Source organism: Molossus molossus, unplaced genomic scaffold, assembly GCF_014108415.1.
Source record: "Molossus molossus isolate mMolMol1 unplaced genomic scaffold, mMolMol1.p scaffold_m16_p_5, whole genome shotgun sequence".
Classification (NCBI taxonomy): domain Eukaryota; kingdom Metazoa; phylum Chordata; class Mammalia; order Chiroptera; family Molossidae; genus Molossus; species Molossus molossus.
The window spans coordinates 36,574,421-36,599,240 of NW_023425388.1; the positions used below are offsets into that span (position 1 = coordinate 36,574,421).

The 24,820-nt window shown below is 41.5% G+C and overlaps 1 protein-coding gene across 2 annotated transcripts; it reads right to left on the bottom strand.

Annotated features, from left to right (window-relative positions):
- Positions 1-344: 344 nt before the first annotated feature.
- LRRC34 (leucine rich repeat containing 34) lies at positions 345-23,824 on the bottom strand. 2 transcript variants are annotated; one of them, XM_036243211.1, is made up of 12 exons: positions 23,772-23,824; positions 20,220-20,335; positions 17,822-17,942; positions 17,092-17,210; positions 16,932-16,996; positions 15,571-15,654; positions 12,002-12,130; positions 8,514-8,609; positions 4,222-4,376; positions 3,379-3,534; positions 1,834-1,960; positions 345-699 (listed from the first exon to the last, which is right to left on the bottom strand). In XM_036243211.1, exons 4-12 carry the CDS (start codon positions 17,165-17,167, stop codon positions 496-498), a joined length of 1,092 nt encoding a protein of 363 aa, XP_036099104.1. In that variant the 5' UTR covers positions 17,168-17,210; positions 17,822-17,942; positions 20,220-20,335; positions 23,772-23,824; the 3' UTR covers positions 345-495. The 2 variants fall into 2 exon arrangements, with proteins under 2 accessions (XP_036099104.1, XP_036099105.1); XM_036243212.1 differs by lacking the exons at positions 17,092-17,210; positions 17,822-17,942; positions 20,220-20,335; positions 23,772-23,824 and adding an exon at positions 15,742-15,788 and having other exon boundaries at positions 16,932-16,988.
- Between the last annotated feature and the right edge of the window lie 996 nt (positions 23,825-24,820).

Genomic DNA, 24,820 nt, shown 5'->3' on the forward strand with positions numbered 1-24,820 from the left:
ATACTTTTATATGCATTTGTATGTGTATGTTTACATATACTTGCCTGTGTTTGTGCGATTGTATCAACACCCATCTGTAATACCTAAATAAGACTATAAAATACTTTTTAAAACCCTAAACCCCTTGGAATTCCCTGAGAACCTGCCACCTGAAGCCTTTTTACCACTTCCTGACAACTTCCAGTTAGCATGCCTATAATGACCTTTCCTTGAATGCTATTTTACTATACTTGGTTATATTTTCTTTATAAAAATAGTTCCTTGATTTCTTTCTCCAGGGTGTAAAAATTTTAGTCTATATTTTGTAAAGTTTCTTTTTAAAAAGTACACTACTCAGTTTTTATAATGGATAGTTACACAAAGTTTAATATAATCATATCTTTTACATATTGGACAAGAGTAATTTATTATAATTTATGAAAGAAATAGGCAATAAAATATTAATCTCTGTGAACGTAATAAAAAAAATGTGTGAAAATTACTTTAGAGCTGTTTTCATAGCTGTTGACCTACTGGTACAAGACTAAAACCGGCATTAGATGAGTGACAGAGAGCATTTCCATAAGTTGGTGTCCAGTAATAGTGCTTTTTAAGGCCATTGGAGACTTCAGCAAGATACACATGTCCATCCACCACAAATGGTTCCACGTCTGTATTGTCTGGTTTTAGACGGCCCATTTGAATTAAGCCTGCATATGCCTAAGATTTTTAAGGAAAAAAAACGAGTACCATTAAGAAAATAGTTTATTCATTTTACAAAGGTATTTTCCAGGTATTGTGATTAGGTTTTTATTCATTTAATTTCACACAATGAAATTAAAATTTTGTAAAACTTATTTCTAATATATTAGGCAATTTCTTTTATGACTTCCAGAGTTAACAATTCTTTGTATACAAATTTTGTGCACTGAAGGTGCCATGGTCAAAAATGTCAAGTCCCACAGAGGTTCTTTTTTTTATTTTTTTTTATCCTCACCCGAGGATATTTTTCCATTTTTTGTTCAGGTAGAGTGGGAGGGAGAGAGAGGAAAGAGAGAGAGAAACATCGATGTGAAAGGAACACATCGAGTGGCTGCCACCCACACGACCAACCAGGGCCAGGGACAAACTGCAACCGAGATACACGCCCTTAGCGGGAACCGAACCCAGGTCTCTCAGGACCGCAGGCCGACGCTCTAACCGCTGAACCAAACCGGCCAGGGCGCCACAGAGGTTCTTAAATGAGGGGGAAAGGGCTATTGTATATGCCCTTGAAGATCTAATGATAGCTAGGACCCCATTTCTCAGAAAAGTAAACCAGCAAGATCATAGAACTAACTATAGGGCGTTCATGAACCTGCTAAAGCTAATCAACAGATTTAGACTGAGAGAGATAATCCCCATAGTATTAGCTGCTGGCCTGGCTGGCTGCCTAATTATTTCTTCACTGTAGAAATTACTTTGTATATCTCTTATAGATCATCGGTATCTGTGTAAGGGTGTCATACAAACATGTTAAACTGATTTGTCAATAAATTTGCGATTATAGAGAACGGCAAAAAATTAGTAACACATTTAAGGCTAGTTGCTTTCTGCTTCAGCTTGTCATTAGTTCTAAACTCAACCTTGCTTCTAGTATGTGATCTTTATATTCATATGTAATATTTGATATCTTTTGCTATTTCAACCAAGAAACTTTCCAGTAGCTAACTTTTAGGACTTAATGTTAAAATTTATCAAAACTGTAGTGTCTCATTCTACTTTGTAAGCATTTGTAAACAATATAATTACAAATAATGTCTGATGTTATAGAGAAGACCCCAGAAAATACCTTCAGTAAAGAAAAAAACTTACCATACATGTAGCCTCATCAAATTTGTTTCCCCAAATATAGATGTTAGAGAGTATGGGATTTGTTTTCATTGATTGTGAAAGTGCAACAAGTCCTTCTCCCTCTATGCTGCAGCTGACTACTGACAACCTATGAAAAACAAAAAGTAATAACGCTGGAAATCAGTATTTCCACAAAAAGAGAATGCATAAGTTAACAACAGCATTTATTACAAACAGGTAAAGTCTTAGCATTATTCTTAAATGGGTTTAATGTGGTAGTTAAACCATTGGCCATGTAATTCCTAATATCCAGAAAGTTTTCTAATTATATGCTTCACGTACCTAGTAGAGTTACCTACATTTTGGAAATTGTTTTATATTATTCAGTAAATGTCTGAGGGTGGATTACAGTTATATTTTTTAAGATAAAGTCATCCAAGTAATATTTTCTTTGATTCATTCATTTTAGTTGATCATATTGAATGATTATGATTTCCCTGTTAGAATTCAGGATAAGCCCTGGCCGGTTTGGCTCAGCGGTTAGAGCGTCGGCCTGCGGTCCTGAGAGACCCGGGTTCGGTTCCCGCTAAGGGCGCGTACCTTGGTTGCAGTTTGTCCCCGGCCCTGGTCGGTCGTGCGGGTGGCAGCCACTCGATGTGTTCCTTTCGCATCGATGTTTCTCTCTCTCTCTGTTCCTCTCTCTCCCTCCCACTCTACCTGAACAAAAAATGGAAAAATGTCCTCGGGTGAGGATAAAAAAAAAAAAAAAAAAAAGAATTCAGGATAATATAAGCAGGAAGAATTTTATCAATTTTAAGCAATCATCACTAGAATCAAACAATCTAATTTTTAAGAGTACTTTTAAAAATAGAAAAAATTGAAATGTTTACTGCAAACCTAATATTATGTCAGTTTAGAAAATGAGTTTACATATTTCATCATCAATCTTTTTTTTTAATCCTCACCCGAGGACATTTTCCCATTTTTTTGTTCAGGTAGAGTGGGAGGGAGAGAGAGGAACAGAGAGAGAGAGAGAAACATCGATGTGAAAGGAACACATCGAGTGGCTGCCACCCGCACAACCAACCAGGGCCGGGGACAAACTGCAACCGAGGCACGCGCCCCCAGCGGGAACCGAACCTGGGTCTCTCAGGACTGCAGGCCGACGCTCTAACCGCTGAGCCAAACCGGCCAGGGCTCATCATCAATCTTAAGAGTTAAGTGGTTTGGCCCTGGCCAGTTTGGCTCAGCGGTTAGAGCGTCGGCCTGTGGTCCAGAGAGACCCGGGTTCAGTTCCCGCTAAGGGCACGTACCTCCATTGCAGTTTGTCCCCGGCCCTGGTTGGTTGTGCGGGTGGCAGACACTCGATGTGTCCCTTTCACGTCGATGTTTCTCTCTCTCTCTCTCTCTCTCTCTCTCTCTCTCTCTCTCTCTCTCCTTCCCACTCTATCTGAACAAAAAGTGGAAAAATGTCCTTGGGTGAGGATAAAAAAAAAAAGAGTTAAGTGGTTTGAAGTTACATTTAAGTTTTTCTCTTATTTTCATTAACTATAAAACCATACTAACGCTTTGAGACTCCTGTTGTGTGAAGTGAGAGTTTCACTGAGATTCTTTGCTCCTGCATTTTCCAGTCTATTAAAAGAAAGATCTATTACTTCCAGGGTAGTATTGCTTTTCAGTACAGCAGCCAAAAACACCATTCCATCATGAGTTATTTTATTGCTGGGAAAGGAAAAATATGTAGTTGTATGTGAAAATATGAAGTATAATTTTATTCATAGAGATAACATGCTTAAAAACTGTTATACAGTAATAAACAGTACTTTCTATATTAGTAAAGGTTTATTTTAATCATTCAATTTCCAAAAAAGTTAATGAAAATTTGCCATAAAATGTTGCTTTCGTTCTGGCTTACATAATTAAGTTGCTCACTCAAGTTATTAGGTGATTGATATCAGTATATAAACTAAATAAATTCTAAGGCTTAGGCCCTGGCCGGTTTGGCTCAGCGGTTGGAGCGTCGGCCTGCGGTACAGAGAGACCCGGGTTCGGTTTCCGCTAAGGGCACGTACCTCGGTTGCGGTTTGTCCCCGGCCCTGGTTGGTCGTGAGGGTGGCAGCCACTCGATGTGTCCCTTCACATCGATGTTTCTCTCTCTCTCTTCCTCTCTCTCCCTCCCGCTCTATCTGAACAAAAAAAAAAAAAAAAGGAAAAATGTCCTCGGGTGAGGATAAATAAATAAATAAATAAATAAATTCTAAGGCTTAGGATAAAAAGTTGACAACAGTGGTTATATTTTCTAATCTTTGGTATTAGTGTCGAACAAAATATCCTATTTACTATGAATAGTTACATAGATTATTCCCATGGCTTGACTTCTGAATTAATTAGTGTATAAAGGATCCCTACCAGCTGACATCAAGGTAGCGCAGGCTTCTGTTCAGATACAGTGCATCACATAAGTGTTTTAGACCACAGTTTTTCACATCATGCTTACTCATGTGTAGTTCAGCAAGCCAGTGATTTTCCTTTAACATGTGGCCTAGATGAACTGTGGACTCGTCCTAAAAAACAGATAAAATCGTTTTTCTAAAGTATAATTTTAAAGCAGAACATGTTTATTCTGAACATATGCTAAAAAGCCATTTTTGTCACAAATGATCATCTTCACTGTCTTTGCCACAAATGCTATCTTTACTATTTTAGAAACAGGCCGCAGGCACTTGTGAAATGCAATGACTAAATGATATAAAAGAGGCTAGTTAAAAAGTCCTAACAGCAAGTAAGAAAAGCAATCATTCCAAAAGGAAAAAAAAATCAAAACAACTGGTCCCATGATATATTGAGCATATCAGATCTCTTATTGCTGTCCTCTCGAGTCTCTAAACCATTCTTGACCCTCCATATGTTCCTAACCTATGTTCTTGATCTGCTAATAGCGGACAAAATGCACAGACATTTCCTAGTCTTGATTCTATTTTAAAAATACACTCATTTTAACTGATTGATATATCTGATTCCTCCCTTTTATAATCATCCCAACTGTTTAAATATGTTTTCCTCTTGTTTTCCTGTCACTGGAAGACTGCTCTCCCAGGCACAGGGGCCAGGCCACAAGTTTGTTTTGAGTTTGTCCTCCATTCCAGGCAGCATACAGAGCAATACTGGACTCCCTAAGTGATCATTGTGCATTAAAGACCACAGACTACAGCTTCCCCTTGGGTATATATTTTCATTGTCAAGGCAATAATCTGAACAAATCAGATACAGGATTATAGAATATTGAACATGTAATCAATGCTTGCAGTTTTCTATAGAACTTATTTTATGCACGTACTTTATTTACTTCTGAGTGGGAAGTATAATTTCACCTATTTTATAGAAAAGGAAACAGACTCAGATGAAATAATTTGCCCAGTCATATAGCTTGTAAAGGAAAAGCCAGTATATGCACGCTTTTATTATAAAGCTCATGTACTATGTGCTATTGCGATGTGACTTCATTTAATTTTTAAAGTTTTTCTTTTTTTTTTTTTATCCTCACCCGAGGATATTTTTCCATTTTTTGTACAGATAGAGTGGGAGGGAGAGAAAGGAAGGGAGAGAGAGAGAGAAACATCGATGTGAAGGGACACATCGAGTGGCTGCCACCCGCACGACCAACCAGGGCCGGGGACAAACTGCAACCAAAGTACGTGCCCTTAGCGGGAACCGAACCCGGGTCTCTCCGGACCGCAGGCTGACACTCTAACCGCTGAGCCAAACTGGCCAGGGCTTAAAGTTTTTCTTAAAGTACTTTTACATAATTAAAGCATATATAGTTGCCATATTTGTGATCAGCATTTCCAGTGACTAAATGCAAATGTATCACTTAGGGAGTCATTGCTCTGTATGCTGCCTGGAATGGAGGTCATACTCAAAACATACTTGTGGCCCGGCCGGTGTGGGTCAGTGGTTTAGCGTCAACCCATGCACCAACAGGTTACCAGTTTAATTCCTGGTCAGGGCACAAGCCTAGGATGTGGGCCAAATTCCCAGCCTGGGGCATGCAGGAGGCGGCCAATTGATCTTCTCTTTCATCGATGTTTCTCTCTCTCAAAAACAAACAAACAAACAAAAAAAACTGTGATTTACACCTTGATTACATTTTTAGGTCCAGAAGTTTGAAAGAGAGAACTAGTATCAGAAATAGTAAAGGGTTTTTTTTTTGCCCCATTCCCTGAGTTTGTGACTTAATTTACCTAAGGTGGTACCTGGCATTGATATTTTTCCAAGCTCCCCAGATAATGAACAGTAAAACCATTAAATGGGTAAGTGTGTATGTAGGCTCCCATTTTTGAACTGCAAAGCATGAAGAATCAGAAGCCATTTAAGAGGAAAATAACAGTGCTCAGTGACCGAGAGGGAGAGAGAGCAGAGTTTAGCTGACTTCCCAGAAGCTCCAGACTGAGAGCAAGTGCCTGGGCCTGAGAGAGCCCTGGGCCTTAAATTATTCTAGGGTGAATTTGGGAATAATGATGCCACTCAACATATTTAAAAGAGGGATTGTGCTTCCAATGTGATTTTTTTTTATTGTTTTTGTTACAGATGTTTCTTTTTCCCCCATTGACATCCTCCTCCCCAACCCTCCCCAACCCCATCCCCAGCTTTGTTGTCTATGTCCATTGGTCATGCATACATGCATATAAGTTCTGTGGTTTATCCACCCCCAACCCATCCTCCTCTGAGGTGTGTCAGTCTGTACCCCACCTCTATGTCTCTGGGTCAATTTTGTTGATCAGTTTTTAGTTCATTATATTCCACAAATAAGTAAGATCATGTGTTATTTGTCTTTCTCTGCTTGGCTTGTTTCGCTTAGCATAATACTCTTCAGGTCCTTCCATGTCATCAAAGGGTAAGAGATCTTTCTTACAGCTGCATAGTATTCCATTGTGTACATGTACCACAACTTTTTTTATCCACTCGTCTACTGATGGACACTTGGGTTGTTTCCAGATCTTAGCTATTGTAAATAGTGCTGCTATGAACATAGGGGTACATATATTCTTTCTGATTGGTGTTTCAGGCTTCTTAGGATATATTCCTAGAAGAGGGATCACTGGGTCAAATGGCAGTTCAATTTTTAACTTTTTTTTTTTTTTTTTATCCTCACCCGAGGACATTTTTCCATTTTTTGTTCAGGTAGAGTGGGAGGGAGAGAGAGGAACAGAGAGAGAGAGAGAAACATCGATGTGAAAGGAACACATCGAGTGGCTGCCACCTGCACTACCAACCAGGGCCGGGGACAAACTGCAACCGAAGTACGTGCCCTTAGCGGGAACCGAACCCGGGTCTCTCAGGACCGCAGGCCGACGCTCTAACCGCTGAGCCAAACCGGCCAGGGCTCAATTTTTAACTTTTTGAGGTAACACCATAGTGTTTTCCACAGTGGCTGCACCAGTCTGTATTCCCACCAGCAGTGTACTAGAGATTTCATATAATTTAACATGTTTATTTCCTTGGGGCTTTAATCCAGAAAATGTTTAGACTTCAGATCTGTCATGTCCTCAATCTGAGAACCTTCCCAGACACCTCTTGTCCCTCTGTATTGATTTTGATGTTCTTCCTCATGCTTCCAAGACACCCTGAGCATATCACAGCATATCCCTCTAAACTTGTTGATCTCATCCATGTAGACAGAAAGCTCCTTGAAGACAAGGGCTGTGTGTATATTTGAATTCTTATCTCTAGCACCCAGCGTTTTTTTTAGTTTAGGGTTGCATTCAAATATTTAGTAAATGAATCACGAGTGAAGCAGTTTGCCGAATGCTTACTTTGAGCCAGGTATTTCACTGGTCTTTAAAGAAGGGTGCTTGTACTTGAGAATTCTGGATGTCTTGTTGAACAGATTAGATTTATGTACATGAAGCAATTAACATGTAAAATTCCAAAAACTTTGATAAAATGCAGAAATAATTCAAAGGGAGAGATCTATGTAGGCAAAGAATGCAAAACACTTATGAATATGAAAAATACTTAAAAAATATGGTTAATTCACAATGACTCATACTGATAAAGAACAGGGAAGTAGATAATTTAGAGACTATATGAATTACTTTTTAGTAGCTGTTCTGTTTTGTTTAGGTCAATAATAAAACGAGTTCTTATTCACTAGCTTTTCACAACTGGTAAGAGAGGAAAACCACCTAAAAGAATGTTGAAGAGCAGGAAGCCTTGAAAGTAGGAACCACATTTCTTTTCATCTTTCTGTCTCCAGCATGCAGTTTACCTGAAGGGTTAAGGCCAGACTCCAGACTGCTGTTCACATACATTTTGCCATTACTCACAATTTCAAAGATGTAATGGTTCAGTCACAGCAATGTAATGAACAAAAACAAACAGTTCACACCGGATGTATAATCCAGCCTTTGAAACTTTAATCTTTTATTCTTTCATTGTAACTACTTTGCCCCTCACAGATTTACTTACTGAGAAAAAAAAAAAATGATGTGTCTGCTGCTTAAATAAGCAACATCTAAAACATATCTAGTTTTAAAACTCTTATCAAGAATTGATAATTTTCCTTTAAAAGTTTTTTTTGTAAACAGTTTACTATTCTAAAAATACAATGCATTCATGAACCCTGACGTAACATTCAGTAAGTAGTACCTTCGTTTTATTTACATATGGTAATACTAACTACTGTCACTTTGAATACATACCTGTTCTCCGTACAGTATAGGTCGGTTTAGGGTTATTCCTTTAATTGTTTGGTTTTGAGTTAGGACTGTAGCAAATGCTATCACACTTTGCATTCCCTAAAAACAGGTAAATTCATTAAGGAAACAGATAAAGTGTATAAATTAACCTCCTTATAAATAAATATTTCAAGATTATTTAAAACCTGGAATCTGATAAAAGGGTTTTACAAAGTTTAAGCATTTCTTGCTCCTTGAATTTTAGGTTGATCAAATTCAGAAGTGAATTGTTATGCTCTTTTCTCCCTGCCCTAACATGTATTGATAACATACATGGGGAGTTTCAGTATCCCTTTCCTTAGGTTTGCTCCTAAGCCTTCAATTTCTGTGTGATACAGACCTCAGCTACACAGACACAGGTGAATCCCAGCTAGGGCTCTGCACTACTCAGAACACACATCCCGTGACAGCATTCTTTCATATTCCTTCTCATACTTCAGTGTGTGTGGCAGGAAAGGGTTACTGATCCGATTTTCACCGCTCCCACAGGCCTCCCTCTCTACCTTCCTGGATGGGCCTATTCCTCCCGTCTCAGTGCCGGACACACTGCCACGCACACCCGCCTGCTATGCCATAAAACCCGTGCCTCCTCTCACTGCCAGTCCTCCCCTCCCCTCCAGTTGATCAGTAAGTCTCACAGATTCTGTCTCTAAAGTATGTCTCACATGAGTCCATCTCTGGCCACCACCCTACCCCCAGGCCCCATCGCCCACATGGACGATTGCAGTAACTTCCTAAGGGGTCAGTGGGCTTCCTCTTGCCACCTTCTAATTCCTCACAGACAAACCAGAATTAGCACTTTGGAAAGTGCTAATCAGATCATGTCACCCCTCAAGGCCTTTCCATGATTTGCATTTATGATAGAACCCTCTCCCCCCATGACCCACACCCACAACCCACACGAGCTTTGTTGAAACTGGCCTCTGTGAACCTCCCCCCTCCTGTGAGATGCTCTCTTAACTCCTCTGTCCAGCCACTGGCATTTCCGTTCCTAAAGCCTGCCAGACTTGCTATTTCATTATTCAGGTACCTCCCTCATGATTCTGCCATATCTGAACATCAGTTTTACTTCTGTGTTTTTTTAAGATTACTTGATTTTATTAGAAAGAGAGGAAGGGAGAAGGAGAGAGAAACACCAATGAGAGAGCACATCAATCGGCTGCCTCCTGCACACCCCCTACCAGGGATTGAGCCCACAACCCAGATATGTGCCCTGACTAGGAATTGAACCAGCAACCTTTTGGTGCATGTTCAGCCAACTGAGCCACACTAGGCCAGGGCTACTTTTTTTTTTTTTTAACTCCTCACCCAAGGACATGCTTAGAGAGAGGAAGCAGGTGCGGGGAGAGAAACATCGATGTGAAAGAGAAACATCAGTCAGTTGCCTTCTATACGTGCCTCAAACAGGAACTAAACCCGAAACCCAGGCATGTGCTTTGACCAGAAATAGAACCAGTGATCTTTGGGTGCACAGGATGACGCTCAACCAACTGAACCATCTGGCCAGGAAGTTTTACTATTTACCTAATATTTTTTCATTAAATCAACTCACTTTTTCACTTCATTTTAAAACTCTCTATCACTACCATAAATGGGAAACCAGTCCCTTGAAATAAACAGAAAGCATATACAAAATATGTACGAGTATTAAAATCACCTCAGTCTGTATCAGTAATGCTACCTCTGCCACACTTGGAGAAGAAGCGCTATCAAAGTCTATGTACTGGATCCCTTGCCTGGGTCCTGCCGTGGACCCTCCCCAAGGTAGTTTTTTCTCATCCTTCATGACTCCTAAATATTACTTCTTCAGGCCCTGGCCAGTCTGGTTCAGCAGTTAAAGCATCGGCCTGCAGACACAAGGGTCTCAGGTTTGATTCCCCGGCAAGGGCATGTACCTGGGTTACAGATTCAATCCCCAGGCCCCGGGTAGGGTCATGTGGGAGGCAGCCAATCAGTGTGTACTCTCTCACATGGATTTTCTCCCTCCCTCCCTTCCATTCTGTTTTAAAAAAATCAATGGAAAAATAATCCTCAGGTGAGGATTAAAAACAACAAAAAATTACTTGCTCAGGTCTTAGGCAATAGTCTTAGGCAACCATCCTATCATGCGAATTACCTCCTCCCCATTATCAAGAGTACTTGGCCATATTCATAGCACTATTCTCTGTGTGTTTGATCTTTTCCCAACAAAATACAGGCTTTATGAGGGCAGAGACCATATTCGATGCACTCTTGTAACCTCAGAATCTAGGGCTGCGACTGGTGTGTGTATATAATATATATTGAATTAATGCTTTCCCAGAGCCATACTGGTCGCATCACTACTTTTTAAAGCTCCAGAACTTATCTCAAAGAGACTCCTGGCCCATCTTATTGTTTTCATGTCCCAGTGATTTTCATTAATCTGTAATGTTCCCAACATTAGGCCTCAATGTTTGAAAGCATGTTGAGAAAATGAAGCCTGGAATTTGAAGACATGAAAAAACACACGCTTCTCATTTCAGGCCAACTGAAGGCCCAGAGCAGCTTTTAGCATCATTTTAGGTTGTTATGCTACAATATAACTACTCCAAAATGTTTTCAAAAGTAAAAAGTTTATATTACACTAATAAAGTAGTGTTTAATTAAAATGAACATAATCTTTTTCTTTTAAAGTCCCATACAGGTTAAGAAGGGTTATGGATTAAAGTTTAGGAAGATTTTTATTACACTGGGAATTCTCCTATAATGTTATTTACTACAATCGGATTTTATTAAGTAAGCACTCTTATACCTAGGTTAAAGAAAAAAAAAGCCCAGCCAGTGTGGCTTAGTGGATTGAGCATCATCCCATGGACTGAGAAGTCCTGGTTTGATTCCCAGTCAGGACACATGCCTGGGTTGTGGGCTCGATCCCCAGAAGGGGTTGTGCAGGAGGCAGCTGATTGATACATCTCTCTCACATCAATGTTTCTCTCTCTCTCTCCCCCTTCCTCTCTCTCTAAAAAAAAAAAAATCAATAAAAAATAAAAATAGCCCTGGCCAGTTTGGCTCAGCGGTTAGAGTGTCGGCCTGCGGTCCGGAGAGACCCGGGTTCGGTTCCCGCTAAGGGCACGTACTTCGGTTGCAGTTTGTCCCCGGCCCTGGTTGGTCGTGCGGGTGGCAGCCACTCGATGTGTCCCTTTCACATCGATGTTTCCCTCTCTCTCTCTCTTCCTCTCTCTCCCTCCCACTCTATCTGTACAAAAAATGGAAAAATATCCTCGGGTGAGGATAAAAATAAATAAATAAATAAATAAATAAATAAATAAATAAATAAATAAATAAATAAATAAAATAAAAATAAAAAGCTTTTTCTCTATTAGACATTAGGAGCAAGCCTAATCATTCATAATGCTGTCATTTAGCTGGTCTCTATTTCCAGGGGAAATGATCCATTATCTGGGTGATTTTCTCATAACCAATTTACTCACCAGATCACAATCACCCAGATCTAACTTCTCTAAGGTTGAATTAATTTGTAGCATTGCAGCAAAAAACATTCCACCTTTATTTTCAATCTTGTTTCCAGTCATTCTTAGGTATTTCAGAGTTGTATCCTTCTGAAAAAGAAAATAGGCAAGCCTTGACTAAGTTTCTAATCCACAGAATTCTCTTCAGATTATATGAGTGAGGTGAGTATATTACTATTTGCAAACTCATCCATTTTTCATGGAGAGAGAATAGGATATAGTTCTTATAGGTAACATTCAATTTCCCCATAATAGATAAAAATCTAGTTTAATGGTTCAGTAGAAAGAATGCCCAGGAAACAGATGCCAAACGATAACCACTAAATGAAATACACTTTTTTGTTGTTGTTAATCCTCACCCAAGGATATTTTTCCACTGACTCTTAGAGAGAGAGGTAGAGGAAGAAAGGGAGAGAGACAGACAGACAGACAGACAGACAGACATCGATGTGAGAGAGACACATCAATTGGTTACCTCCCGCACAACCCAACCAGGGCCAGATATCAAACCCACAATCCAGGCACATGCCCCTCACTGGGAATTGAACCCGCAACCTTCGTCCACAGGCCAACGCTCCAACCACTTAGCCAAACAGCCAGGGCAAATGAAGCAGACTTTTAATAAACTTTTCTTTCACTGGAAAATCTATGAATTTATTTTCTAAGAAAATATCACTTTTTTGCCCTGGCCGGTTTGGCTCAGCGGTTAGAGCGTCGGCCTGCGGTACAGAGAAAATATCACTTTTTTGTTTTGTTTTGTTTTGTTTTTATCCTCACCCGAGGACAGTTTTCCATTTTTTGTTCAGATAGAGTGGAAGGAAGAGAGAGAGAAACATTAATGTGAAAGGGACACATCGAGTGTCTGCCACCTGCATGACCAACCAAGGCCGGGGACAAACTGCAACTGAGGGATGTGCCCTTTGCGGGAACCGAACCCGGGCCTCTCTGGACTGCAGGCTGATGCTCTAACCGCTGAGCCAAACCGGCCAGGGCTATATCACTTTTTTTTATTGAGGTGGAATTCACATAACACAGAATTAGCTATTTAAAAATATACAATTAGCCCTGGCCGGTTTGGCTCAGTGGTTAGAATGTTGGCCTACAGACCAAAGAGTCGTGGGTTCCATTGTCGGGCTTGTGCAGAAGGCAACCAATTGATGTATCTCTCTCACATTGATGTTTCTCTCCACCCCCACACTCTATCTGAAGATAAGTGGAAAAATATCCTCACATAAGGATTAAAAAAAAAAGTGTACAGTTCACTAACTTTTAGTATATTCACAATATTGTGCAGCCTTCACCTCTAGCCAGTTCAAAACATTTTTGTCACCACAAAGGAGACCCTGTGCCTATTAAGCAATCACTTCACTTTTAAAGATAGAGTTCTCAGACCTTTGCAAAGTTTAATTCCTTCTCTCACTCCACTTTTTGGATAAATCTTTCACAAAGAAAATTACAGATATTTCATTTTCCTAATGAATAAATATTAGGACATGTAAATGCAAATAATTATCTTTAAAACTTACCACCTCGCCCTGGCCGGTTTGGTTCAGCGGTTAGAGCGTCGGCCTGCGGTCCTGAGAGACCCGGGTTCGGTTCCCGTAAGGGCGCGTACCTCGGTTGCAGTTTGTCCCCGGCCCTGGTCGGTTGTGCGGGTGGCAGCCACTCGATGTGTTCCTTTCACATCGATGTTTCTCTCTCTCTCTGTTCCTCTCTCTCCCTCCCACTCTACCTGAACAAAAAATGGAAAAATGTCCTCAGGTGAGGATAAAAAAAACAAAAACAAAAAAAACTTACCACCTCTAATTAACATTGTACTGAAGGTTCTAAACAGGGCTATTAGGCAAGAAAAAAAAAACACAAAAAAGGCATCCAATGTGCTGTTGTTTGCATATGACAAGATCTTATATGTAGAAAACCATAAGATATCCACACACAAAGGAAAAATCTGTTAGAACTAGTAAACAAGTTCAGCAAGAATGCAGGACACAAATCATTATATAAAAATCAATTTTGCCCTGGCTGGTATGGCTCAGCAGTTAGAGTGTTGCCCGTGGACCAAAGAGTCCTGGGTTCAATTCCGGCCAAGGAAACGTACCTTGGTAGCGGTTCACCCTGGCCCCGGCTGGGGTTGTGCAGGTGGCAACCAATCGATGTGTCTCTTTCATGTTGATGTTTCTCTCTCTCTCTCTTTCTCCCTTTCTCCCTTCCACTCTATATGAAGATTAATGTAAAAATATCCTCGGGTGAGGATTAAGAAAAAAAATCAATTGTATTTCTATACATGAGCAATGAACAATCCAAAAATGAAATTAAGAAAATTCCATTTACAATAACATCAAAAAGAATAAAACATTAGGAATAAATTGAACAAAAGATGGGCAAGACTTGCACACTGGAAACTACAAAGCATCACTGAAATAAATTAAAGACCTAAATAAATGGAAACATCCCATATTCATGGGTCAGAAGACTTAATATTGTTAAGATGGCAATACTCCACATTGATCTAAAGATTTAAAGCAATTCTTCTCAAAATCCCAGCTACTTTTCTTGCAGAAATTGATAAACTAATTTTAAAATTCATATGGAAATGCAAAGGACCCAGAAGAGCCAACATGTCTTGAAAAAAGAACAAAGCACTCATACTTCTTAAAAAACTTACTACAATACTACACTAGCCATGATAGTGTGGGGTTGGCACACTTAACTTACTACAATACTACAAAATGGGATATACCCATACAATGGGATATTATTTGCCAATAAAAAGGATGAACCTGGAAAACATTGAGCCTTTCACAAAAGGCCACATATTGTATGATTTCATTGATATGAAATGTCCAGAACAGGCGATCTACAGATGGAAAGTAGATTAGTGTCTGGTCAGTGGGGGAGAAACATGGGAGGGATTGCTAGTGGGCACAGGACTCCTTTTGGGGACGGCAATGTTCCGAAAGCAGTGACAGTGCTGATGGTTGCACAACTCTGTGACTATACTGAAAAAACACTGAACTGAACACTTTAAAAGGGTAAATTTCATGTAAATAGAAAATATGTATTATATTTTAAGCTTTTCTTTGTTGTTAATTCTCACCCAATGATATTTCCCCTTTGACTTTTAGATAAAGTGGAAGGGAGGGAAGGCGAGAGAGAAAGACCTCCCCCCCCCAACACACACACACAAATTGGTTGCCTCCCACTTGATCCTGATTGGGGCTGGGGATAGAACTTGCAACCCAGGTTCATGCCCTTGCCTGGGAATCGAACCCGTGAACCTTTGGTCCTCAGGCTGATGATCTAACCGCTGAGCCAAACTGACCTGGGCTAAGCTATGTATTTTTTTAAATGAGTTCAAAAGTGCTCATAAAATGTTTACATTTTAATAAACTGAAGTGTAATAAAAATATACATTCCCACAATATTAAAATAATGTTAAGTTCACATTAACATTTGATTCTGTTGGTTCCAAAATATCATAAGCTAAAATTCCCAAAAAGAATGTTAGTTTGAGGTTTATAAATACTTACATGTAGCGCTTTAGCAATCAGTTCTCCACCTTTGGGCCCAATATCATTAAACATAAGGTTTATGTAAATGAGATTGTATTGTTTCTACAATAAGAAGAGAAAAGATTCTAATGTATCATTAGAAATCAATCAATAATATATGAGCTATTTTATTTAACTCAAAGTGTTTACCTCCAAAGAAAATCTTTATAAACCAGAAAACTTGAAAACCTGAAAGTCTAGCAAAAGAAACTACGATTAAGGGGGGGAAAAATCATTATTCTCATTTAAACATAAATATAATTGCAATATAAATGAAAGAAAAGGACGATCTTCAGTTTTGACCAATGATTCAAAGTATGAATGTGCTATACGTATTTAACTGTAGTGCACACGTTTGTAAAACATGACTCAGCAACTGTAGTTACCACCTCTGCTGAGCCCAAATGCACAAATGGGTTTTCAATATATTTCAAGTGTTGTAAATATATCATAGTCAGGACCTGACATTTTGCAAAACTAGTGTTTTGTGCACGTGCCATTAGACTTAGTGGTTTCACTTTGAACAGAACTAATAACATTTTGAAGATTTTACAGCATTTTTATTTGTGATTGCTAAGAAAAACAAACGTGGTCTCTTCATTTTTTTAATCTTCACCTCCACCCTTACATTGTGTACCATTTCATGGATATGAGAATTTTAAGATCATTTAAAACTCATTAAAAGCACTTTTAGAAGATGAGGTTGGGACAAGTAGTTACAAAATTAAAAAGCCTGCCCTGGCCGGTTTGACTCAGCGGTTAGAGCATCGGCCTGCGGTCCGAAGAGACCCGGGTTCGGTTCCCGCTAAGGGCACGTACTTCGGTTGCAGTTTGTCCCCGGCCCTGGTTGGTCGTGCGGGTGGAAGCCACTCGATGTGTCCCTTTCACGTCGATGTTTCCCTCTCTCTCTCTCTCCCTCTCTCTCCCTCCCACTCTATCTGTACAAAAATTGGAAAAATGTCCTCAGGTGAGGATAAAAAAAAAAAAAATTAAAAAGCCAATGTAAGGGAGGAATAAAAAAGAATGGTATATGCTGCTTTAAACATTTTAACTGACAATACAAACACATTTGCTGATCTTCTCAGGCTGACACAAGGCATTTGTTTTAAGTACACCTTCTCTGATTAGTGGACCACGATATCTTTCTTAAATAAAATGCAACCACAATGCAGCATTTCAGTTTGGGTGTCTCCAAAGTGAATCTGCAATAAAGGGTTAACTTAGCATGCTTAACATGCTCAAACCCTGCGTATTCCAAAGAAAGGACTAGTTCTTAACTGACCCCTGGAAGAAGATGGAAAAACAAACAAACCATAAAACATATTGTAGTAAAATAATACCTGAAGCAGTTTTGCAGCATGGTATGCACCAACGTCACTAATGAGGTTGTATCTAACATCCAAACCTGAGAACAGATGAATAGAAGCTGATTTCCTTATAGTGAATACTTAAAAATCAGGGAAATAAAAGCAGGAGTAATGGATTCTTAAAGAGACATACCATTAATATATGGATTCTTCTCTAAAGTTTTGGAAAGAATAAAAAAATCGTCGCCTGTTACTCTTTCCACTGGCATTGAGGGATTATTACCAGCAATGTTTAATGTTATTCCTTTCAATCTGTTGAAATACAACTAAGAAACTCAGTAAAAAAATGAAAGCATATTTTTTTTCATTTGTAAATAGTAACATCATGGATAGCACTTATTGGAACCAAATATGTACCACAATATAGATTTACACCAAGTAACTTAAAACTACTAAATATTCCACAGATTTTGCTAAGCACTTTAATATATGCTTTACAATCTGATTTCTCTCTCTCTCTCTCTCTCTCGTTCTCTCTCTCTCGTTCTCTCTCTCTCTCTCTCGTTCTCTCTCTCTCTCTCATACACACACACACACACACACACACATACACACAAGTATCCCCACTTGATAGAGAATGGCATGGAAGACTTCAATGATTTGAATAAATGAACCCAGCTCACAGGAGTCAAGGACAAATCTGGAGCCCGGACTTGGAGACTGCTGGTCTAGTGCTCTTCCCAGTACATTCCACTACCTCCAAGACCTACTAACAGTGTCAGTAGATTACTTCTCTGAATCTAAAGGTATGTCCTTTTATCAAGCATTTGCAAGTGGCTTTGAAATCACTCAGTATTCCAGGATTTTCACACAGATAAATATCAGGGAATATTATTGATATAATCAAGTATTTGTCTTCTTACCCCTTTTCAATTTCTTTATCCACTCCTTTGAGTATATGCAATATAAAAGAATTAACTTTCTGGGACTTTTCGATACATAGATGAGTATAATATTCCTGCAGACTTTCAATAGGTTCTGGAGCTTTTGAGAAATAAATGCATTATCATTACCCTTCATCACATATAAATTATCCCAGGCCCCTCACCCCCAATTACACTTCTTTCAAAGATATAAACGTATATAGAGTTGGGTGGGGAAGAAAAGGAGGCAGAATTAAGAAGAGAAAAAGGAGAGAATAGAAGTAAGGAACTGGAGAGAATAAAAATGCTCTTTGGAGAACTAGGGCCGTAGAAGCACTCTCTGAGGGTGGGCAGACACGAACTTGGAAGGGACATAAAAGGAGAACTAACCTCCATATATAACAGGCCTGGTAGTTGAGGAAAATCACGTCAGAGAAATTAAATATTTTGTCCAAACTCATGCAGTTAATAAGGGCAGAGTACTGAATCAAACTGACTCCAAAGCTTCATTCCACCCTGCCGCATTGGGTTAAGGTAACTCATAAAGACAGTTTTATCTGAGAATCTAAATTCAAAAGCGATCTGAAAAATCACCAAGTTCCTTATGTTTCTTGGATCCCCTCGGCACCACTCAAGTTGATGACATCTTTGAACACAGCTCTATTGGTTCTTCCTAACACTTCAGCCAGGCTCACGGAAGCTCCTCACCTACCCTGCCGCCCAGTTCCTCTTTCTAAAGGTGATTTCCCCCTGTTCAGTCTTTATTAAAGAAGACAGAAACAAAGCGGCAGTTGAGATCTTCCTCTGCTACACCTGCAGCTTTCCTTTATGGTCTTATTGTTTGGGGTATTACTTTAAAAGCATCTTTTTTCAAGGCCCAGGTCTTCTCCCTACCACTGTCTTTGTTTTCTGTCCTACTTTTTGTGTAAAATCTCTTTTAAAAGTCTGTGCTCGGTCGCCTCACTGCTTTGCCAGGCTGGTGTCTTTAAGAGCCTGCTTCTCTAAGTCTCTACATCTCAAAGACGTCCTCTGCCGAGTGGATTCTGCACTGTGGGAACTAAAGCGTTTGCTAAACAAATTTGCAAAACAAGATCTAAGATAAGGAACATTTATAGTAAAAATAAACTTTTCTTATAAAATAAGCTTTAAAAATAAATTAATAACCTACACTTATTCCAGACAACTTGGAAATTTCAATATCAAAACGGAACAGAGTTCTGGTAAAGATGGCAGGGCAGGTAAACTCAGCTCTCGCTTTCTGCCATGGCCACAGTCAAAATTACAACTAAACTACAGAACAGCCATCACGGAGATCCACCTGAGATTGGCTGTAACTAAGGATATACAGAATAAGTCATGTCAAGACTGGTAGGAGGGGCAGAGACACAAACTGGCAGGGCCCACAGCCACATGCGGTTGTGGTTAAAAGTTGAGCAGGCCACCTCAGCTGTGGTGGTCCCCTGTGAGGAGCCAGGGGTCCCAGCTCCACACCAAGATCCCCAGCCCAGGGTTCAAGTGCCAGAAAGAGAAGTCCCTGTAACTTCTGGCTGTGGAAACCAGCAGATTGTGGCTGGGCTGCTGGAGTTCCCAGCATTCCTCTGAAAAAACCCATGCATAGACTTGCTAGCTGACGGACTCACTTGTTCGGCTCTAAAGGTGCAGAGACATATAGGAGGAACTGAATTGTCTGACATCATGGAGGAGCAGCTTTCTCCCTGACAGAAGTGCTGGCAGAGGCCATTGTTCCTATGCTGAACCCTCCCCCTGAAGGCTCAGGTGGATGCCACAGCTGAGTCTCCATCAACCTGGCTATTCCCCACTCTGGTGATTCCCTTAGACCTGCTCCACCAACTTTTGGGCCCACCCAAGCCACTTCCAATGACATTTCCATACAAACAGCCTGTCTTAGCTCTTGCTTCAGACTTTCCTAAAATCTCTCAAAGGTCCACAAACCCCAAACAAGCAGCATCTGGCTTTAGCGTGCACTACCTCTTGATAAGTAGACCCAAGCCCAGCACTGGAGAAGCCAGACTTAGTTTGCAACTTGGACCCTCCCAATCACCTCTAAGCCCAGCAAAAGTAGCAACTATCTGCATTATCACTTTGTAGCTTCACACGGGCAGGGCATGGGCTGACCTTGGCCTACATCTCCAGGGAGACCCCAGAGTCAGCTTCAGATCACATCAGAGCACTACCCAACCACCTCCATAAGCCACACACTCAAGAGGTGGACTCAGCGGACACCAGAGCCCACTGGTGAGTCTGGGTCCATGGGACTGGCCCCTGCACAGCAGTTCCTGCTGTAGTTGCAGCCTATCCTCAAAGCCATTAACATGCCAACTGCAGTCAAGGCTCAACTACAATAGGAGGGTACACACAGCGCACACAGGGGGCATACCTGAAGCACCTTGCTCAGATGGCTGGGAAGGCTGCACTGGGCCTCACAGGACACTTATTCCAAACAACTTGGAAAGGCCACTCTGCCAAGATCGGGAGATGTAGCAGTTCTGCCTACTAGAACCAAATACAGGGAGACAGCCAAAATGAGGAGACAAAGAAACATGTCCCAAATGAAAGAACAGGACAAAGCTTCAGAAAAGAACTAAACAAAATGGAGACAAGCAACCTACTAGATACAGAGTTCAAAACACTGGTCATAAGGATGCTCAATGAACTTAGGAGAAGAACAGATCAACCCAATGAGAACTTCAAAAAAGAGAAAGGAAACATAAAAATGAAGATTGAAAACATAAAAAAAGTACCAGTCAGAAATAAAGAATACAATAACTGAAATAAAGGATCCATTACTAGCCCTGGCCAGTCTTGCTCAGTGGTTAGAGCACTGGCCCGTGGACTGAGGGGTCTCAGGTTTGATTCCCAGTCAAGGGCACGTACCTGGGTTGCAGATTCAAGCCCTGGCCCTGGTCCGGGAGGCAGCCAATCGTTCTCTCTCTCTCTCATATCAATGTCTCTCTCTCTCTCTCTCTCTCTCTCTCTTTCTCTCTCCCCCTCCCACCCATCCACTCTATCTAAAAATCAGTAGAAAAATATCCTCAAGTGAGATTAACAAAAGTAAAAAATAAAAATAAGTAAATTAACAAACAAAACAGAAACAGAATAATAGAAGATACAGAGAACATTCTGACAGCTGCCAGAGGGAAGGGAGTGTGGGGGGGTGCTGGGTGAAAAAGGGAAAAGGTGAAGGGATTACAAATAACAAATTGGTAGTATAGCATAGGAAATATAGTCAGTAACATTGTAATAACTATGTACGGTGGCGCCAGGTGGGTACTGGAAATATTGAGGTGGTCACTTTGTAAGCTATATAAATATCTGATCACTGGGTTGTACATCTGAAATTAATATAATATTGTATGTCAACTGTAATTAAAAATAAAAATTATGGCCCTGGCCGGTTTGGCTCAGCGGTTAGAGCGTTGGCCTGCGGTCTGGAGAGACTCGGGTTCGGTTCCCGCTAAGGGCACGTACCTCAGCTGCATTTTGTCCCCAGCCCTGGTTGGGTCGTGTGGTTGGCAACCATTCAATCTGTCCCTTTTGCTTCAATGTTTCTCTCTCTCGCTCTCTCCCTCCCACTCTATCTGAACAAAATATCTAAAAATGTCCTCGGGTGAGGATAATAAATAAATACATAAATAAAAAGTATGCCCTGGCCAGTTTGGCTCAGCGGTTAGAGCATTGGCCTGCGGTCCAGAGAGACCTGGGTTCGGTTCCTGCTAAGGGCACGGTTGCAGTTTGTCCCCGGCCCTGGTTGGGTCGTGCGTGCAGGAGACAGCCACTCGATGTGTCCTTTGCACGTTGATGTTTCTTTCTCTCTCTCTCTTCCTCTCTCTCCTTTCCACTCTATCTGAAAAGTGGAAAAATGTCCTTGGGTGAGGATAAAAAAAGAAATAAACACTCATCAGCAATTCCACTGCCAAAGAGAACCACCACTGTTGAGGTCTGGAGCTATTTCCTCTCTGTTGTTTTTTTTTTATATGTATTTTTAAAGAAAACTGGAATATTTCAGTCTAGTTCCATATCCTTTTTGTTTTCAGTTAACATATTGTAAGCAGTTTCCCTAGTCATTAGATATTCTTTGAACATGTTTAACATCAGCATAATTTGTCTTGTGGGTGGATGTACATATGAAATCCTTCACTTATTTCAGGAATCTTCGTGCATTTAAATAATATTTTAGGCCCTGGCCAGTTTGGCTCAGTGGTTAGAGTGTCAGCCTGCGGTCCAGAGAGACACAGGTTCAGTTCCCGCTAAGGGCATGTACCTCAGTTGCAGTTTATCCCCAGCCCTGGCTGGGTCGTGCAGGAGGCAGCCACACTCGATGTGTCCCTTTCACGTCGATGTTTCTCTCTCTTCCTCTCTTTCCCTCCCATTCTATCTGAACAAAAAAATGAAAAAAAAAAAAAAATGTCCTTGGGTGAGGATAAAAAAATATATATATATATATAATAATATTTTAGCACAATATTTCCCAAATTATGTTCTGCAGAATACTAACATTCTACAAGATGATCCAAGGTATTCTAATTATAGTGGGTCTTATGGTCAAATAAGTTTCAGAAGTGCTGAATTAGACAAAGCTAAACAGAGCTAACCTACAACACTCCTCAGGACATTTAAAACACTCAGGTGCACAAAGACTCTTCAAATTGTTGAGCCTGGAAGGGAGGGTTGAAATGATCCATTTCCCAGACACCCACATGTGACCATGATTCACATGCAATCTAGACAATGTTACTTCAAGTCCTGGACAGGATACAAAGCAAGTAGATATCAAACAGATGTACTTGTTAGATCTGGGCTCCTGCTGGGCTTCTTTCCTACCTCCTGGCTCCTACTTCCTTGGTATTAAAATTTGGAGAGGATTGCCCTGAGGATCTGAGGTTCAGTGCCTGCCCTCAGCCTGCTGCACCACATCCAGGACATGAAGAAAAGTGTCAGACTTACAACTTACATTTTTGTAGATGAAGGAATCTTATATTACATATTTATTTAATTACCTGGCCATGAATTTAAAGTATTTAAACGTCTCTGTTATATATTTCTGTTACTTTCTTTTTTTTTTAAATTCACCTATGCAGTGTGTGTCAGGATTTTATGGCACCAATAATTTATGCCCTATACTGTAGAAGAAAAGTAATAAAGCAGTCTTCAAATTGTCAAGCAAAATCTAAGAATAACCAACAATGCGGGAAAATGTCAAGAATCTAACCCAAATTTCACTTTTCATCTATGCCTAAGCTTTGAATTCCAAATAATTTTCACTTAGCAGCACGTTTTAAAATATCTAACGAGAGAAAGTGGAGGTGGTTCTTATGCCCTCCTATACTGGAACAGCCAAGTACTGGGAAATCCAAGGGTCAAGAGCAGTCTTGGGTGCCTATCCAAAATGGGCTGTGTGAGTTTGAACAAGTTACTTAAATTCTCCGAGCTTCAATTTCCTTTTGATGATAAAGTCGGAGCATAATAATGCCCATCTCGCTTAAGGCTTCTAGCACAGTTCAATAATAAACCGAGAGGGGAGAGGGGGCGTGCTTACTCCGCTAGAGGCCATTCATGGCGCATCAATACTCCAAACGTTACAGGTGCAACGTGACGGGGCCCGCTCTCAGGGCTGCCACTAGAAGGGGCTCGAGAAGAGCACCGTCACTCTTGCCGGACACCGGGGACCGTAAAAGCAAAGCGACAGACCGACAGACACGCCTTCCTTCAGGATACCCTGTCGCGAAGAGCAGACCCCCCGCGGGGACTCGGGGCTCCCCTCTGCCCGCGTTGCGGCGCCCCAGAGCTCCCACCACAGCTGGGGCCCCCGGGGCGCTCTCGACCCCGCCGCCTCGGGTCGCAGCCCGCTAGGAGTCATCGGCAGGTGCGACCCCGCAGCTCGGGCTCCCGCGCCCTGTGCGTTTCGGGCGAATGACACCGTATTTCTTACCACTACCGGAGGCCGGGGCCCAGGCCGGAGTAGGAGTAGGGCCCTGATTAGGGGCCGGAAAGGAGGTCGGGGACCCGGCCCTGGTGGCCTTCTCCGAGCCGCGCCACATGTTCCTTCCGCCCCGCGGGCAGCGGCGGCCGCGTTGTCATGACGACCGTGCGCATGCGCCTCGGCCACGGAGTGCTGCGCGGTGCGGTAGCCGGGGTGCTCAGAGAAACCGCTGGACACGGAGCACTGGCGTCCAGCTGGCTGGGATCCCCTGCCATTACTCCATGGGCCATGGCCAGGCAGTGGCTGCCCATACTATGGAGGCTGCTTGGTCGCGTGTCTGGGTCCAGATCACTCCCTTTTCTGACTCAGAGTTAAAGACAAACCGAGGGTGGGCTCCCGGCAACTTTGCAGGGAGGTTTTCCAGGTTCGGGCGGCACTGCTGTTGGGTTGGGCCAGGACTACAAAGATGATTATGACACAGTCCCCTCCCTGAAGTGTGCACATACCTGCGGAGGCCAAGTGCAGAAGGAGATGGTAGCACCAGCAGGGATAGGGCGCGGGGCTAAGGGAGCATAAAGGGTCATTGTAGATCCGTCTTTGAGAGTTGGGGAGCATCATTAGGGCTTCTTGGAGAAGGTAATACCCTGACCGGTGTAGTGAACCTGCTGGAAGGCAGAACTGCTTGATGCGTGCTGGAGACGTGCAGGTACTTGGGGTTGCCCAAATGAGTCCAGAGTGAGGGGACAGGCAGAACCAGATCCACGTGGAGTCCTGTGCATCTTCTGAGAAGCGCAGCTGTTATGGAGCATGGTGCTGGGAGCCCTCAGATGTGAAACAGCTGATGGAGAACGAATTTGACATAGGGGAGGGGAGGTCTGAAGCAGCTGCAGTAGCCCAGGAGAGATAATACGGCCTAAGCTAAAACTGGACTTGGGGGAATGAAGAGAAAGGAACAAAAACTCAGGGTAACATGATCAGGATTTAGAACTGGATATGGGAAGAAGAGGAAGGAAGGAAGTGGAGGCCTTCTGTTTGGGGCCGCTAAGGACCCAAGAGAA